This window comes from Notolepis coatsorum, assembly GCF_963971535.1.
Source record: "Notolepis coatsorum genome assembly, chromosome: 1".
NCBI lineage: Eukaryota > Metazoa > Chordata > Actinopteri > Aulopiformes > Paralepididae > Notolepis > Notolepis coatsorum.
Genome location: NC_140165.1, coordinates 312168280 through 312186512, shown reverse-complemented (window position 1 = coordinate 312186512; position 18233 = coordinate 312168280). Strand labels below are relative to the sequence as shown.

At 45.4% G+C, this 18233-nt stretch overlaps 1 protein-coding gene across 1 annotated transcript in view; it reads left to right on the top strand.

Moving 5' to 3' along the window:
- Nucleotides 1-18233, top strand: part of map3k10 (mitogen-activated protein kinase kinase kinase 10) — a gene marked incomplete at its 5' end in the record, with an annotated part of 56749 nt that overhangs the window by 21694 nt on the left and 16822 nt on the right. Inside the window, 5 exons of the mRNA XM_084311499.1 lie at nt 541-721; nt 4329-4477; nt 13216-13391; nt 14450-14696; nt 16929-17051. Of these exons, the coding sequence (XP_084167625.1) occupies nt 541-721; nt 4329-4477; nt 13216-13391; nt 14450-14696; nt 16929-17051 (876 nt within the window). The remainder of the gene's footprint in view (nt 1-540; nt 722-4328; nt 4478-13215; nt 13392-14449; nt 14697-16928; nt 17052-18233) is intronic.

The following is an 18233-nucleotide window of genomic DNA, read 5'->3' as shown; positions in this document are numbered from 1 at the left end:
AGAGTTGCATCACTGTCTATACTGTAAATAAATGTGGGGGTGGAATGGTGGAAAGAGTGAAACATTGCAATAATTATTAATTCATTATTATATTATATATTATTAGTAGGGATGCTCGATATTGGCTTTTTTACCTATATTGTCCAACTCTTAATTTCCGATACCGATATCAACCGATACCGATATATGCAGGGTTTCCCGCCCCAAAAAACGGAATAATTTCAGGTAATTAACATTACATATCTCTTGTTGTGGAATTAACACAACATTATGCATACTTTTGACAATAAATAAAATCAGAATTTGTTCTTACTTGCTTGCCTGGGTAAATAAAGGTTATAGAAATGTAAAAAAAATATTTAATTTTTTTATTTTTTTATTTTTTTTTAAACCGATACCGATATTTTCCGATATCACATTTTAATGCCAATATCGGCCGATAATATCGGTAGGCCGATAATATCGGACATCCCTAATTATTAGATTATTAGTTTTGTTATGTATGTAATGCATTTCTTTCTGCTCTTGTCTTGTCCTCAGTCCTCATCCAGGAGCCCATGGAGAAGGAGGATCTGAGCGGGAAGACGCTGAAGATCACAGACTTCGGCCTGGCCAGGGAGTGGCACCAGACCACCAAGATGAGCGCGGCAGGAACCTACGCCTGGATGGCCCCGGAGGTCATCAAGCTCTCCCTCTTCTCCAAGAGCAGCGACGTCTGGAGGTAAATACATTTAAATACACTGGCCCCATTCACTTTGTGTTCATCAAGAGGTAAATACACTGGCCCCCTTCACTTTGTGTTCCTCTAGAGGTAAATACACTGGCCCCCTTCACTTTGTGTTCCTCTAGAGGTAAATACACTGGCCCCCTTCACTTTGTGTTCATCAAGAGGTAAATACACTGGCCCCCTTCACTTTGTGTTCATCAAGAGGTAAATACACTGGCCCCATTCACTTTGTGTTCATCAAGAGGTAAATACACTGGCCCCCTTCACTTTGTGTTCATCAAGAGGTAAATACACTGGCCCCATTCACTTTGTGTTCATCAAGAGGTAAATACACTGGCCCCCTTCACTTTGTGTTCCTCTAGAGGTAAATACACTGGCCCCCTTCACTTTGTGTTCATCAAGAGGTAAATACACTGGCCCCCTTCACTTTGTGTTCATCAAGAGGTAAATACACTGGCCCCATTCACTTTGTGTTCATCTAGAGGTAAATACACTGGCCCCATTCACTTTGTGTTTATCAAGAGGTAAATACACTGGCCCCATTCACTTTGTGTTCATCTAGAGGTAAATACACTGGCCCCCTTCACTTTGTGTTCATCTAGAGGTAAATACACTGGCCCCATTCACTTTGTGTTTATCAAGAGGTAAATACACTGGCCCCATTCACTTTGTGTTCATCAAGAGATAATACACTGGCCCCATTCACTTTGTGTTCCTCTAGAGGTAAATACACTGGCCCCATTCACTTTGTGTTTATCAAGAGGTAAATACACTGGCCCCATTCACTTTGTGTTCCTCTAGAGGTAAATACACTGGCCCCATTCACTTTGTGTTCATCTAGAGATAAATACACTGGCCCCATTCACTTTGTGTTCATCTAGAGGTAAATACCCTGGCCCCATTCACTTTGTGTTCATCAAGAGGTAAATACACTGGCCCCATTCACTTTGTGTTCCTCTAGACTGGTAAATACACTGGCCCCATTCACTTTCTGTTCCTCTAGAGGTAAATACACTGGAGTGGCCCCATTCACTTTGTGTTCCTCTAGAGCAGTGAGGTAAATACACTGGCCCCATTCACTTTGTGTTTCTAGGCAACAAACACAGTGGCAGTTTTGTGTCGGGCCGAACTACACCCCTTAGCTGTGATATAATAACCATATACCATGGCCTGTCATGAACTACGCCCCTTAGCTGTGATATAATAACCATATACCATGGCCTGTCATGAACCACGCCCCTTAGCTGTGATATAATAACCATATACCATGGCCTGTCATGAACTACGCCCCTTAGCTGTGACATAATAACCATATGCCATGGCCTGTCATGAACCACGCCCCTTAGCTGTGATATAATAACCATATACCATGGCCTGTCATGAACCACGCCCCTTAGCTGTGATATAATAACCATATACCATGGCCTGTCATGAACCACGCCCCTTAGCTGTGATATAATAACCATATACCATGGCCTGTCATGAACCACGCCCCTTAGCTGTGACATAATAACCATGGCCTGTCATGAACCACGCCCCTTAGCTGTGATATAATAACCATATACCATGGCCTGTCGTTAGCTATTGCTTAATTATATCTGCGTTCCAGGTCCATCGGTTTTGAATGAAAACACAAATTTTTTAAATGTTTTTTTAAATGTTCTTTAAAAATATCTATAAATATAGCCAAGGAAAATTAGCTAATTAAGTAGTATTTGTGCACATAATATATGCATTATTTATTTGGTTTGGGAATAGCTATGTCAGGTTCAGCTACCTAAAATGTTTTATTTATTTATTTATTTATCTATTAATCTATAATTAACCAACATAATAATAAAAAAATAAATGAAATAAATATTTTTCAAGAGTGTTCTGGCCAAGACAGGGCCAGCAGCACATTTAACAGGGTTGCAGACAGACAACGTAGTATAAGGTTGAAATATATCAAATCAATCACACAAATCATCAGCTCACTCAAAATGGATCTAAATGTGCCCAATGAGACCAGCTCTACACACTTTAGGTCCTCTGAATAAAAAGAGGGCTGAATAAGGGAAATACTTATACTTATTACCTTGGTCCATATCAGCGCTTCTCAACCAGCACATAGAGGCAACACTGTTGTTGTGCCATAGAGTGTCTTGAGATTCTGCTGGATTGTAGAAGAAAATCAGTGTAGAGCAGTTATTTTTAGCCTGTTTCTCTTCTCTTGTTGTATGATAAACACTGCTGTGTGTGACAGGCAGCTGAAGGAGGAGTGATAATTAGGTGTGCCTGGGAATCTTGTGTCGCATTTAAGTACCCCATGGCATGAAGATAGTAAAACATAATGTACTGTACTCTATCACGCTTTTGAAAAGCTGTCACTGTGCTCATTTATGTTCACAAAGCGCCGCGACAGAACCAAACTACTATCCGTCATGTCCGTCTGATGTGATACAGCCTGACAGTGATAATTCAAGCATAACTCGATGTGTGTTTTAGGGCCGGGACTTTATCGCTTTATATTAATTAACTACAGAAAGAATTCAAATTTAAAAGTAAAATAAATTGATGCATTTAATCGCATGAAGATTTTTCTTTATTGTGTAAGAATGTTACCTTTCAAAGGAGACCAGACTCATGCATGTGCTATAAGTATAAAGTATATTACACCGCAAATTACTTTTATTCTTAGTCTGGTTTGTTCATAAAAGAAAATTAAATAAGAGAAATTGAGATCAATCAAGAGTTTTTTTTTCAATGGTCAACTGTTCTGGAATGTACTTGAAAGTACTGCGTTTTACTTTTACCCCGAAAGTGCTTGAGTTTACAAAAGGTCCTTTGCGCTATATATATATTAATCCTAAAATTGCTGCACTTTGTTAAAAATTGCATTGATCTGTTGGTCTGTGTAGTAGCTAATACTGGATTTTGCTGCTTAAACGTATGTATAATGTATATTCATTGACTCACTCGTATACCAAAATTTATTTGAATTGAAAATGTTTTGCTTTTCGCATCAAATATTGATATGCGATTAAAATGTGATTAATTTAGGGGCGGTCAGGTGGCGTAGCGGAGATTGCGCTCGTCACCAATGCAAGAGACTCCCGGAGTCAGCATTGCCTTGGCTTGGGCTGATCGCTATACTAACTCGTTTGGCTGAGTTAGGGGGAGGGAAGCCATGGGTGGGAAACTGGCGTTGTGGACAGCGACGCCTACACGTCAGGTCTGGGCACTTGCTCAGCGGAGGCAGGACTTGAGGAAGGCAGCGTGACCTCCCACACGTTACACTTCACCAATGAGAGCCCTCGCTGCCAGGTGAGAAGAGAGCCACTGGCTGTCGGAGGAAGCGTGCGGATACTTCAGGGTTCCCTTGTACCGACCAGTAGGAGAACATGCGCACAATGACTAAATTGGGACGGGGAGAAAACAGAGAAAAATCAGAGAAAGAGAGATACAAAAAAAAATACAAATAAATAAAATTGATTAATTTAGATTAATTAACTATAAAGTCTCAAATTAATTCGATACATTTTTAATCGAGTCCCGCCACTTGTTTTCTCATCTGTCTCTTTCCGTTCTCCGTTCCGTTCTCTCTTCTCTCCCTTCGTAGTTTCGGTGTGTTGCTTTGGGAGCTGCTGACGGGGGAGGTCCCGTACCGGGAGATTGACGCGCTGGCGGTGGCTTACGGTGTGGCCATGAACAAGCTCACCCTGCCCGTCCCCTCCACCTGCCCCGAGCCATTCGCCCTCCTGCTGGGAGGTAAGAGCCAGCCAGAACCACGCCAGGCCAGCTTCACTCACTTGAAACGGCCGGAGCCATAATACATTATATATTACTTCAAGCTTTGTTCAAAGTAGACCAGTTGAGGGCCTTTCCCTCCCCTGCTGGGAGCTAATAGCTAGAGTAATGGTAAGAGCTACAGTAAGAGCTACAGTTATTATCACCATTATCTAAAAATATATATATATATATATATATATATATATATCTAAGTAACCCTAACTAACCTTACTGTCATGCACTTGTCCTAATAAACTAACCTACACTGTAGCACTCAACACTTTGATGAACATTGTTACTCAGCTGATAGAGTTGTACCCTTCCTGATGACCTGTCGTACAGAACTTGTAAGTCGCTTTGGATAAAAGCGTCAGCTAAATGACTAAATGTAAATATAAATGTACAGTAATGGGTAACATTAGTTGGATTAGGGGATGAGGTCAGTTTCACTAACTTGCTTTTAGATTATATTTTTTAACCCATTGTAAATTGGAATATAGGTCCGTTTCACTCCAATGTTTACAAACATTACTAACATAAACAAACCTTTTACAAGATCACAGTCTTGGTGCCGACTCTCTCTGAGCTCTCTTGAGCGGCGGGACCTGGCCGGCGGTCGATCCCATAGTTAGTGCAGGTTCTTGTAGGTTTTTCATTGGTTGGTCCATGGGCTGTCGGATGCATGGAGTCCTATAACGTGGCAAATAGTGGAAAGTCCATCTAACCACACATTCCTGTTCTGCGCTACACACTCTTCGTGCTCCTCTGGAAACCTCGACTGAACTTTATTGCGGTGATTAGTTCTGGCTCCCACTGGTGCACACTCATTCCCACACGTTTATAAGATAAGATAAGATATTCCTTTATTGCTCCCCTTAGGGGAATTCAGGCATCATAGCAGCATAGGGGAGGTACAGGTACAGGTACAGACATGGTACTACTAGTACAAGACATAAATATAGGCAATACAACTATAATAAAGATAACAAATAAGCAGTGTAAACAATATAATCAATAAACACTTAGAATCTGAATATATACTATGGGTAAGTAATGTACACACAGGTGCAGTATACATAAGGTGCCCTAACTGGCATGATATGCGTTATACGTTGTAGTCCGTGCAGTTTAGGTGGTAAGAGTTATCAACAGCTTGACACCCATCATTTCTCAACTAACTCAATGAAAACCAGCTCATATATACGAAATGCCTATGAAAGGAAGGAAAATGGAGAAAACTGTTATCCTCTCATCCTAACACAGGGGATAGACCTATAGCGTTGTTTCAATAATTACAGTGAATGTGTATCTAAGGCCTTTGTATTATAGCTCAGGTCAATGTTTCAGTTTGTTTTGAAGCACCTGATAGGTGGAGTGGTGAACCTTAGTTTAGTTTTAGTTTATTTATTTAGCACATTATTTAAAAAAAAAAAAAACAGTGCTTGGAGGGAACGAAGCCCAATGGGCTTGTACAAAACCTTACTCACACCTGCCCTACATTCCAAATTGACTTAAGCCCTTCCCCTCTAAAGAAGCTTCTATCCCCAGGCCATCAGGCTGCTAAACGAACAATAATCACTATGCAACAACCATCAAATGCACACAGCACACACACCCACACGCACACACTCACTCAAACAAACAACACACTGCAGCACCCACTCTCCACACTTTAGATCACACAAACACACTTACACTTTATATTTATTGATAAAGGATTTGCACTACAACTCGTACACCTACTGTGAATTGTACCTAAATTGCACCTCGTCCCATTTCTCCATTTCTTCCTTGCACTATATAGTATTGTATATTAGTACACTGCACAGTATTGTATATTGTATGGTAACTACGTCTATTCTGCATCGAACATTGTACATATGTCTAAACTGAACACTGTGACCTCATTTTTTTTACTTCTAATTTTACTATGTTATTTTATTTCATACTTATCTTGTCTTGCACAGTCTCTGGAGCGCAACAGTAAGAAGCATTTTGTATAAAAGTATTCTGTACTTCTGTATGACAAATATTAAAGAAACTTGAACTTGAAACTTGAAAGCTGCTCTTCCTGCTGGGGAAGGCCTGGCTGGGTCATCTATAATAGAGTATTAGAGGAAGCTAGTTCAGCATTTCTCATATTGTCAGGCTTTCAGCACCTCCTACGCTTCCTTCAGCACTGCTACGCTTCCTTCAGCACCTCCTACACATCCTTCAGCACCTCCTACACTTCCTTCAGCACCTCCTACGCTTCCTTCAGCACCTCCTACACTTCCTTCAGCACCTCCTACAGTTCCTTCAGCACCTCCTACGCTTCCTTCAGCACCTCCTACGCTTCCTTCAGCACCTCCTACACTTCTTTCAGCACCTCCTACACTTCCTTCAGCACCTCCTACGCTTCCTTCAGCACCTCCTACGCTTCCTTCAGCACCTCCTACGCTTCCTTCAGTACCTCCTACAGTTCCTTCAGTACCTCCTACGCTTCCTTCAGCACCTCCTACGCTTCCTTCAGCACCTCCTACAGTTCCTTCAGTACCTCCTACGCTTCCTTCAGCACCTCCTACGCTTCCTTCAGCACCTCCTACGCTTCCTTCAGCACCTCCTACACTTCCTTCAGCACCTCCTACGCTTCCTTCAGCACCTCCTACACTTCCTTCAGCACCTCCTACAGTTCCTTCAGCACCTCCTACAGTTCCTTCAGCACCTCCTACGCTTCCTTCAGCACCTCCTACGCTTCCTTCAGCACCTCCTACAGTTCCTTCAGCACCTCCTACACTTCCTTCAGCACCTCCTACGCTTCCTTCAGCACCTCCTACACTTCCTTCAGCACCTCCTACAGTTCCTTCAGCACCTCCTACGCTTCCTTCAGCACCTCCTACGCTTCCTTCAGCACCTCCTACACTTCCTTCAGCACCTCCTACAGTTCCTTCAGCACCTCCTACACTTCCTTCAGCACCTCCTACACTTCCTTCAGCACCTCCTACGCTTCCTTCAGTACCTCCTACGCTTCCTTCAGTACCTCCTACACTTCCTTCAGCACCTCCTACGCTTCCTTCAGCACCTCCTACGCTTCCTTCAGCACCTCCTACGCTTCCTTCAGCACCTCCTACGCTTCCTTCAGTACCTCCTACACTTCCTTCAGTACCTCCTACGCTTCCTTCAGTACCTCCTACGCTTCCTTCAGCACCTCCTACGCTTCCTTCAGCACCTCCTACGCTTCCTTCAGCACCTCCTACGCTTCCTTCAGCACCTCCTACACTTCCTTCAGCACCTCCTACGCTTCCTTCAGCACCTCCTACGCTTCCTTCAGCACCTCCTACGCTTCCTTCAGCACCTCCTACGCTTCCTTCAGCACCTCCTACGCTTCCATCAGCACCTCCTACGCTTCCTTCAGCACCTCCTACACTTCCTTCAGTACCTCCTACGCTTCCTTCAGCACCTCCTACACTTCCTTCAGCACCTCCTACACTTCCTTCAGCACCTCCTACGCTTCCTTCAGTACCTCCTACGCTTCCTTCAGCACCTCCTACGCTTCCTTCAGCACCTCCTACACTTCCTTCAGCACCTCCTACACTTCCTTCAGCACCTCCTACGCTTCCTTCAGTACCTCCTACGCTTCCTTCAGCACCTCCTACGCTTCCTTCAGTACCTCCTACGCTTCCTTCAGCACTGCTACGCTTCCTTCAGCACCTCCTACGCTTCCTTCAGTACCTCCTACACTTCCTTCAGCACCTCCTACACTTCCTTCAGCACCTCCTACGCTTCCTTCAGTACCTCCTACAGTTCCTTCAGCACCTCCTACACTTCCTTCAGCACCTCCTACGCTTCCTTCAGTACCTCCTACAGTTCCTTCAGCACCTCCTACGCTTCCTTCAGTACCTCCTACAGTTCCTTCAGCACCTCCTACGCTTCCTTCAGTACCTCCTACGCTTCCTTCAGTACCTCATACGCTTCCTTCAGTACCTCCTACGCTTCCTTCAGCACTCCTACGCTTCCTTCAGCACCTCCTACGCTTCCTTCAGCACCTCCTACACTTCCTTCAGCACCTCCTACGCTTCCTTCAGCACCTCCTACGCTTCCTTCAGCACCTCCTACGCTTCCTTCAGCACCTCCTACGCTTCCTTCAGCACATCCTACGCTTCCTTCAGCACCTCCTACGCTTCCTTCAGCACCTCCTACGCTTCCTTCAGTACCTCCTACGCTTCCTTCAGTACCTCATACGCTTCCTTCAGTACCTCCTACGCTTCCTTCAGCACCTCCTACGCTTCCTTCAGCACCTCCTACGCTTCCTTCAGCACCTCCTACACTTCCTTCAGCACCTCCTACGCTTCCTTCAGCACCTCCTACGCTTCCTTCAGCACTGCTACGCTTCCTTCAGCACCTCCTACGCTTCCTTCAGCACCTCCTACGCTTCCTTCAGCACCTCCTACGCTTCCTTCAGCACCTCCTACGCTTCCTTCAGCACCTCCTACAGTTCCTTCAGCACCTCCTACGCTTCCTTCAGCACTGCTACGCTTCCTTCAGCACCTCCTACACTTCCTTCAGCACCTCCTACGCTTCCTTCAGCACCTCCTACGCTTCCTTCAGCACCTCCTACGCTTCCTTCAGCACCTCCTACGCTTCCTTCAGCACTGCTACGCTTCCTTCAGCACCTCCTACGCTTCCTTCAGCACCTCCTACGCGTCCTGCTTCCTTCAGCACCTCCTACGCTTCCTTCAGCACCTCCTACGCTTCCTTCAGCACCTCCTACGCTTCCTTCAGCACCTCCTACGCTTCCTTCAGCACCTCCTACGCTTCCTTCAGCACTGCTACGCTTCCTTCAGCACCTCCTACGCTTCCTTCAGCACCTCCTACGCGTCCTGCTTCCTTCAGCACCTCCTACGCTTCCTTCAGCACCTCCTACGCTTCCTTCAGCACTGCTACGCTTCCTTCAGCACCTCCTACACTTCCTTCAGCACCTCCTACGCTTCCTTCAGCACCTCCTACGCTTCCTTCAGCACCTCCTACACTTCCTTCAGCACCTCCTACGCTTCCTGCTTCCTTCAGCACCTCCTACGCTTCCTTCAGCACCTCCTACACTTCCTTCAGCACTGCTACGCTTCCTTCAGCACTGCTACGCTTCCTTCAGCACCTCCTACATTTCCTTCAGCACCTCCTACGCTTCCTTCAACACCTCCTACAGTTCCTTCAGCACCTCCTACACATCCTTCAGCACCTCCTACACTTCCTTCAGCACCTCCTACACTTCCTTCAGCACTGCTACGCTTCCTTCAGCACCTCCTACGCTTCCTTCAGCACCTCCTACGCTTCCTTCAGCACCTCCTACACATCCTTCAGCACCTCCTACAGTTCCTTCAGCACCTCCTACGCTTCCTTCAGCACCTCCTACGCTTCCTTCAGCACCTCCTACGCTTCCTTCAGCACCTCCTACACTTCCTTCAGCACCTCCTACACTTCCTTCAGCACCTCCTACGCTTCCTTCAGCACCTCCTACGCTTCTTTCAGCACCTCCTACACTTCCTTCAGCACCTCCTACGCTTCCTTCAGCACCTCCTACGCTTCCTTCAGCACTGCTATGCTTCCTTCAGCACCTCCTACGCTTCCTTCAGCACCTCCTACACTTCCTTCAGCACCTCCTATGCTTCCTTCAGCACCTCCTACACTTCCTTCAGCACCTCCTACGCTTCCTTCAGCACCTCCTATGCTTCCTTCAGCACCTCCTATGCTTCCTTCAGCACCTCCTACGCTTCCTTCAGCACTGCTACGATTCCTTCAGTACCTCCTTCAGCACCTCCTACGCTTCCTTCAGCACTGCTACGATTCCTTCAGTACCTCCTACACTTCCTTCAGCACTGCTACGCTTCCTTCAGCACTGCTACGCTTCCTTCAGCACTGCTACGATTCCTTCAGCACCTCCTACACTTCCTTCAGCACTGCTACGCTTCCTTCAGCACTTCCTACGCTTCCTTCAGCACCTCCTACGCTTCCTTCAGCACCTCCTACGCTTCCTTCAGCACCTCCTACGCTTCCTTCTACGCTTCCTTCAGCACCTCCTACGCTTCCTTCAGCACCTCCTACACTGGGAGCAGACATGGGTTGCGGTGTGGGGGTTAGCGAGCACGGGGGGAGAACATGCAAACTCCACACAGAAAGGCCCGGGAGATACCCCACCTGGGTACCTGGCAACCCGGCAACCTGGTCCCCAAGCGGGAATCGAACCCGGGACCTTCTTGCTGTGAGGCGACAGTGTTAACCACTACACCACCATGCCACACTTCCTGCAGACTCCTCATTGACTCCTCATCCCTCTCGCTTCCTCTCCTTCATCCTATCCGTGTTCATCCCCTAATCTCTCTGTTTATTCATATCTCCATCTCTCTCTCATCTGCTTTCCTCTTCCTTTCCTAGCAAACCTCCACACTGTTTATCTGCGTATTGAACCTCCTCGTTGTCTCTTCTTCAACATTACCTGCAAAGACATGGACCACACACATTGACAGTGTTGTGAAGAAGGCACGGCAACGCCTCTACTTCCTCAGGCGCCTAAGGAAGTTCCAAGTCAGTCAGAAGATCCTTAAGAACTTCTACTCATGCACAATAGAGAGCATCCTGACTGGCAATATCACCTCCTGGTTTGGGAATAGCAGGAGGAACAAGCTTCCAGTGGCCCTGAAAAACATCGAAGAGGGGGGAAGTTTTAGACGTGCCACAAAGAAATGGCTAGCCAGTGAAGTATAGAATAGCCATAGGAAGGAGAGGGTAGGAAGTGCTTTTTTTTGTATGGGGTTGCTATTATGTTTTATTCTGTTTTTTATTATGATGATCTTTGTTTTATTATGATGCTCTATGTTTTATTATGATGCTCTATGTTTTATTATGATGCTCTATGTTTTTATTATGATGCTCTGTTTTAGTATGTTTTATTATGATGCTCTATGTTTTATGATGTCTGTCCATGTCCAAAATCAGGGACCATGATGGAAATAAGTGCTTGCACTTTCTCATGTTTTTATCCCTTGGATGCTGTCTTTTACTCCACAATAAAAATCAATCAATCAATCAATCAAGCACCGCACAAGACCGCAGCAGACTACAGAGAGTGGCCCGTTCAGCCGAACGCACAATTGGAGGGGGGCTTCCCACTCTCCAGAACATTTACAACAAGCGGTGCAGGGGTAAGGCTAAGAGAATTATCAAAGACTCCAGCCACCCAAACAACTGCCTCTTTGAACTGCTGCGGTCAGGCAAGCGATACCGGAGTCTTAAGGCGAGCACAGAAAGACTCAGAAGAAGCTTCTATCCCCAGGCCATCAGGTTGCTCAACGAACAATAACACTATGCAACAACCATCAAAAGCACTCACAGCACACACATCCACACGCACACACTCACTTTAAACAAACAACTCACTGCAGCACCCACTCTACACACTTTAGAACACCTAAACACACTTTATATTTATTGGCAAAGAATTTGCACTACAACCCATACCTCAGTACACCTTACTGTAAATTGTACCTAAATTGTACCTCATCCCATTTCTGCTTTGCACTATATAGTATATTGTATATTAGTATATTGTATAGTATATTGTATGGTAACTCAGTTACTTCTACTCTGCATTGAACATTGTACATATGTACATACTGAACACTTGTGTCTACGTACGTGACTTCTATTTTATACTTGCTATACTTATTTTATCTTATACTTATCCCTTTGTCTAGCACAGTCTCTGGAGCGTAACAGAAAGAAGCATTTTGTATAAAAGTATTCTGTACTTCTGTATGACAACTAATAAAGAAACTTGAAACTTAAAGAGCAGTGTTTGCAGTTTGTGTGAAGTCCTTGTGGCCCATTAATCAAATCTATTTTCAACTCCTGCTTCACTGGTGTTTTCATGAAACAAAGGATTGTAGTAGTATCACATTGTGGGCCTGGCTTTTTGGCAAAAGAAGTAACTGCAGAGTGGACCAGCAGATTGGGCCTAATGTACACCCTGCACTCACAACACCGTGAGGGCGGCTCATAGGCCCACGCAGAATAATCCATGGACACATTATTCTAACTAGAAATAACCTGGTAGAATTGACAACTACATTTTGGAATATAGGGCTCAGGAGTGGTCATCTGAAGGTTCCGGGTTAGATTCCGGCACCTCCTGGGCAGCGTGTCGAAGTGTCCTTGAGCAAGACACTTAACCCCGTAATTGCTCCCGATGAGCAGGTCGGCACCTTGCACCCTCCGCCGTCGGTGTGTGAGTGAACGGGTGAATGTGAGGAACAAAATTGTAAAGCGATTGACTCATGGATGTGGGGGGAAAATAAAGCTTTTTAGAATAATCTTAGAATTAGTTGATCATAACTCAGAATACAGGTGTTCTCTAGTAGTCTAAGAAAAATAATTGTTTTTATTTGTCATGTACATTACAGTGAAATGCTTGGTTCTGTACGTGCCTGCCGAGAATGTGCTTCATACAGTCAAAGAAAAGTAAAAATAATAAAGTCCAAACACACTATACAAAATATACAATATACAAACCAAAAACTGAAAAAGTACAACCTCCTAAAGTACAAATGAAGTACAAAAATGCAAACAATGAGGTACAAAAAAATGCAAAAAGAAAATGCTAAATGCAAAATGACGATAAGATATATAGAATAAAAGGTAAGAACAGATCAGTCATCAGCCCCCTCCACCCTCTCCTCCCCGTGCAGAGTGCTGGAGCCCAAACCCCCGCAGCCGGCCCTGCTTCGGCAGCATCCTGACGCGGCTGCTGGCCATCGAGCAGTCGGCCATGTTCCAGATGCCCCTTGAGTCCTTCCACTCCTTACAGGAGGACTGGAGGCTGGAGATCCAGCAGATGTTCGACGAGCTCAGAGCCAAAGAGAAGGTGAGCGCCCCCCCCCCATCGGGTGTCTGTTCAATAATACATCGTTTTGGACAAAATGATCCATGTGATTGAAACATCTTGACTGGACGTCGACCAAAAATGGATTCTCGCTGTAATTCATCATACTGTATCTGGAAAGGCCCCTTGTAGATCGGTAGATTGCTCACATAATGGAATGTATAGTCTTGTTCTGGGACATTAAAAAGACACATGCAGTACAGTACACTGAATGCACTGCCAGATGCTATGTGTGGGGTTGAATGTATCCAGCTGTGTCTGTGTCTTTCTGGGGTGCAAATTGGAATTACCATGGCAACGGCTACATCCTGAGGAGGTGATAAGTTCCTGTAACACAGAATCTCATAATAACATAACATTATGTTCTATCCAATATTTCCCCTCTCCTCTCCTCTCCTCTCCTCTCCTCTCCTCTCCTCTCCTCTCCTCTCCTCTCCTCTCCTCTCCTCTCCTCTCCTCTCCTCTCCTCTCCTCTCCTCTCCTCTCCTCTTTCCTCTCCTTTTTTCCCCTCTCCTCTCCTCTCCTCTCCTCTCCTCTCCTCTCCTCTCCTCTCCTCTCCTCTCCTCTCCTCTCCTCTCCTCTCCTCTCCTCTCCTCTCCCTTTCTTTCCTCTCCTCTCCTCTCCTCTCCTCTCCTTTCCTCTCCTCTCCTCTCCTCTCCTCTCCTCTCCTCTCCTCTCCTCTCCTCTCCTCTCCTCTCCTCTCCTCTCCTCTCCTCTCCTCTCCTCTCCTCTCCTCTCCTCTCCTCTCCTCTCCTCTCCTCTCCTCTCTTCTCCTTTCCCTCTCCTCTCCTCTCCTCTCCTCTCCTCTCCTCTCCTCTCCTCTCCTCTCCTCTCCTCTCCTCTCCCTCTCCTCTCCTCTCCCTCTCCTCTCCTCTCCTCTCCTCTCCTCCTCTCTCCTCTCCCTCTCCTCTCTCCTCTCCCTCCCTCTCCTCTCCTCTCCTCTCCTCTCCTCTCCTCGCCTCCTCTCCTCTCCTCTCCTCTCCTCTCCTCTCCTCTCCTCTCCTCTCCTCTCCCCCTCCTCTCTCCTCTCCTCGTTACAGGAGCTGAGGTCCTGGGAGGAGGCGTTGGCTCGAGCGGCGGAGGAGCAGAGGGAACAGGAGGAACAGTTGAGGAGGAGAGAGCAGGAGCTGGCAGAGAGGGAGATAGACATAGTGGAGCGAGAACTCAACATCATCATCCACCAGATGTACCAGGAGAAGCCCAGGGTGAAGAAGAGGAAGGGCCACTTCAAGAAGAGCAGACTACTCAAGCTGGGCAGAGACAGCAACTGCATCAGTCTGCCCTCTGGTGGGTGAAAGAGGCCATTGCATTGGTAGTGATGCACCCAACATTTTAGCCGATGGAGAAGCATATAAATGCCATTAGTGCAAAGTCAGAACTGGGAGGTTTCTGACCTCCTAGTTGAAAAAAATAATACCTCTTGAATGGTGACTGAACTGCATCCATCTAACTAATAAGTCTGTTTAATTTTAAAAAGTTGTTTTGAGTATGCTGTATACTTTAAGCCGTTTGCATTGCTGCAGTAAGGTGAACATGTACAATTAAGATAAGATATTATTTTACTGATCCCATTGGGGAAATTCAAGCATCATAGCAGTATGGGGGAGGGGAGGTACAGGTATGGGCAGGGTAATAGTAGAAGACACAAGTATAGGTAATACAAGTATATTATATATACAGTAAAAATAAGCAGCGTAAACAATATAGGTAACTCTGAATATAAGCACATGAGCAAGTAAGGTTCAGATGAGGGTCTTCTGCATGTCCCATCAGTTATATTATACGTTAATACAATAAATATGGTCAATAACACTTAGAATCTGAGTATATACTATGAGTAAGTAAAGTATACAGTATACACAGGTGCAGTATACATAAGGTATCCTAACTGGCGTGATATATACGTCGTTCGTTGAGGGACAAACTATAACTGCAAACAGTAGTAGCAGTAATAGGGAGGTGTAGTCTGACGTCACTGGTTGTTCCACCCATATAGGGATTTATCATTGGGGAAATGGATTATCGGCTATTGTAACAATTCTGACGCATGGAAATTGAAAATATTTCCATTTTTGCACAAAATTTGTTCCCTTCTATCACTAACATAATTGTTTAAGCATTTTTGGTTGAAATACAATTTGGTGATTTTTTTTTTTATTAATTGCGAATATTTTCATGTTGAGCTACAGTATAGATTGTGGATGAATAAGCACACCATGCAAATGTTAATGCTTTATTTGTTTTTAAAACGAGACGATTTAGAAATAGACAATGGGGAAATACATTGCGTCGGAACCGAGGGTGGAACACGAAAGACGGCAATGATGTGACCACTACACCTCCCTATAGTAGCAGCCTCTGGTGGCTCTCTGCACTTATAGCTACCATATAGCCTATGTCACGTTTTCCAACCTGAGAGAGTTGGAGCTCCGAGGTTGTTGCGTTGGAAACGTCCCGGTTCCCACTTCTCATGAATGCACGACAAGATCGTCACCATCTGTCCCACGGTGTAGTAACGCTTTAGCCCGTTTGAAGACTCTGGGTTCACACTGTGCTCACATGGTAGGAATGGAACCACATGATGTCAGTACAGACTGAGGTTCAGCATCATTATGCACCTGCTCCATTGTGACGCTATGCACTGCTTTCATCCTTCTTCACACAATGAAGCTTCAGATCTCATCATCACAACAAACACAAAAGAACGTTTGATATTGAAATTTTTATCTTCAACTTGCTGGTGCTGTACATAGATAGTACGTTTCTGGCCAAATTCCCAATCAGGTCCCTGACATCAAGGCTAATCACCCCTCCCTCCCTCCCCCCTTAATTGGCTGATATCAATCCATGTCTCCTGATCCGTTCAGCCATTGTGTAGTAGTGTGATGTGTGCCCGGTGCCAGTGTATGGCAGCCTTTGAGCCTGTGTAGCCCATGGTTGGGTGCTACACAGTGGAGGCAATATTGCTACATTGTGGGGAGTGCTTTGAGTCGAAGAGTCTAGAGAAAAACGCTATATGAATGCAATGATCATTCATTCATTCATTCATTCATTCATTCATTCATTCATTCATTCATTCATTCATTCATTCATCTAGTGCAGGTGGTTTTACACGCCCTTATAGTTTGCTGACTGTACAGTAAAGATTCAAGATTCAAGATTGTTTATTGTCATGTGCACAGTTAAACAGACCGTTTGCCGTACAATGAAAATCTTACTTTGCTAGTCCGCCCTTCACACAAAATCACACGATACTTATCAAAAAAATATATACAATTTAAATACAAGCGAGTGCTAAAAAAACAAGGTAAAAATAGATGTTTTTTTTAAAGGGTATAAGATATATACAAGGCACCGTGAGTAACATTGCACGTTCCGATTCACAGTGTTTACAATACATATGGAGGTGACAATGGGTCACAGCAGCAGTTAAAAAGTGTCTTTTTAGTGATTCATAGTTCGGGGGAATGATGTAATAAAGTAATGATGATGGATTCCTCCTCGTTTTCCTGGCCTCAGGTTTTGAGCACAAGATCACAGTACAGGCGTCTCCCAGTGTGGACAAGAGGAAGACGCAGGGCAGTGAGACCACCACCCCCCCTGCCAGCCCTGGAGTTATACCCCGACTCAGAGCCATACGACGTGAGTACATGTCTGTCTCTCTATGTCTGTGTGTGTGTGTGTGTGTGTGTGTGTGTGTGTGTGTGTGTGTGTGTGTGTGTGTGTGTGTGTGTGTGTGTGTGTGTGTGTGTGTGTGTGTGTGTGTGTGTGTGTGTGTGTGTGTGTGTGTGTGTGTGTGTGTGTGTCTCTTTGACAGTCCACCTTTCTTGCGGGGACATCTTGATCGTGAGGACATTTTGGGTCAAGGACATGTTGATTTCAAGGTTAGTGGTGAAGGTTTAAGATAAGATGTTCCTTTATTAATCCCCTGAGGGAGATTCAGGTGTTGTAACAGCACGGGGGAGGGGAGGTACAGGTACAGGCAGGGGAATTGAAATGCCAATAGAATATAGATAATACAAATGTCAGAGTAGAGGTAAGAACAAGATAAAATATGAATAAAGAAATAAGCAGTAAAAAAAGATATGGGTGAAGGTCTGGTCAGTCGGATAGGTGAGACATATGTATACTCTATCCTTAATAATAATAATAATAATAATAATAATAACACACTGACGGGTGAGACATACAGTATGTATACTCTATTGACAATAATAATAACAACGCACTGTGCCAGAGTTCGTGTAGGATTTAGTAGTTAAGAGTCAAACGGTACTGTAGCTTGAGTTTTGCAGCCATTCGTCCTCCAGCTATTGGCAGCAGTCTGTGCCCACGGTTGTGAAGCCTGATGGCCTATTGGCACGAAGGACTGACAGAGGCGATTTCTGGTGTGTCGTGGGAGGTGGGGGGTATGAGTCTATGGCTGAACCGAACGTACTCCTCATCTTGGCTAGCTCCTCATAGAGGGGGTGGGAGGGGTTATCCAGGATAGCGGCCAGCTTCCTTCGCATCCTCCTCTCCGCCACCACCACCTGTAGTTTGACCAGCTCGACTCCCACCACGGAGCTAGTCTTCCTCACCAGCTTTTTCAGTTTGTTGGTGTCCCTTGATGTTACCTCACATACCATGGCGAAAAAGGGGACACTGGCTACTACAGACTTCCTGTAGAGGGCCTCAGTGTTGTCCGGCTCTGTCCCTTCCTGTAGAGGGCCTCTGTGTTGTCCTGCTCTGTCCCTTCCTGTAGAGGGCCTCTGTGTTGTCCTGCTCTGTCCCTTCCTGTAGAGGGCCTCAGTGTTGTCCTGCTCTGTCCCTTCCTGTAGAGCC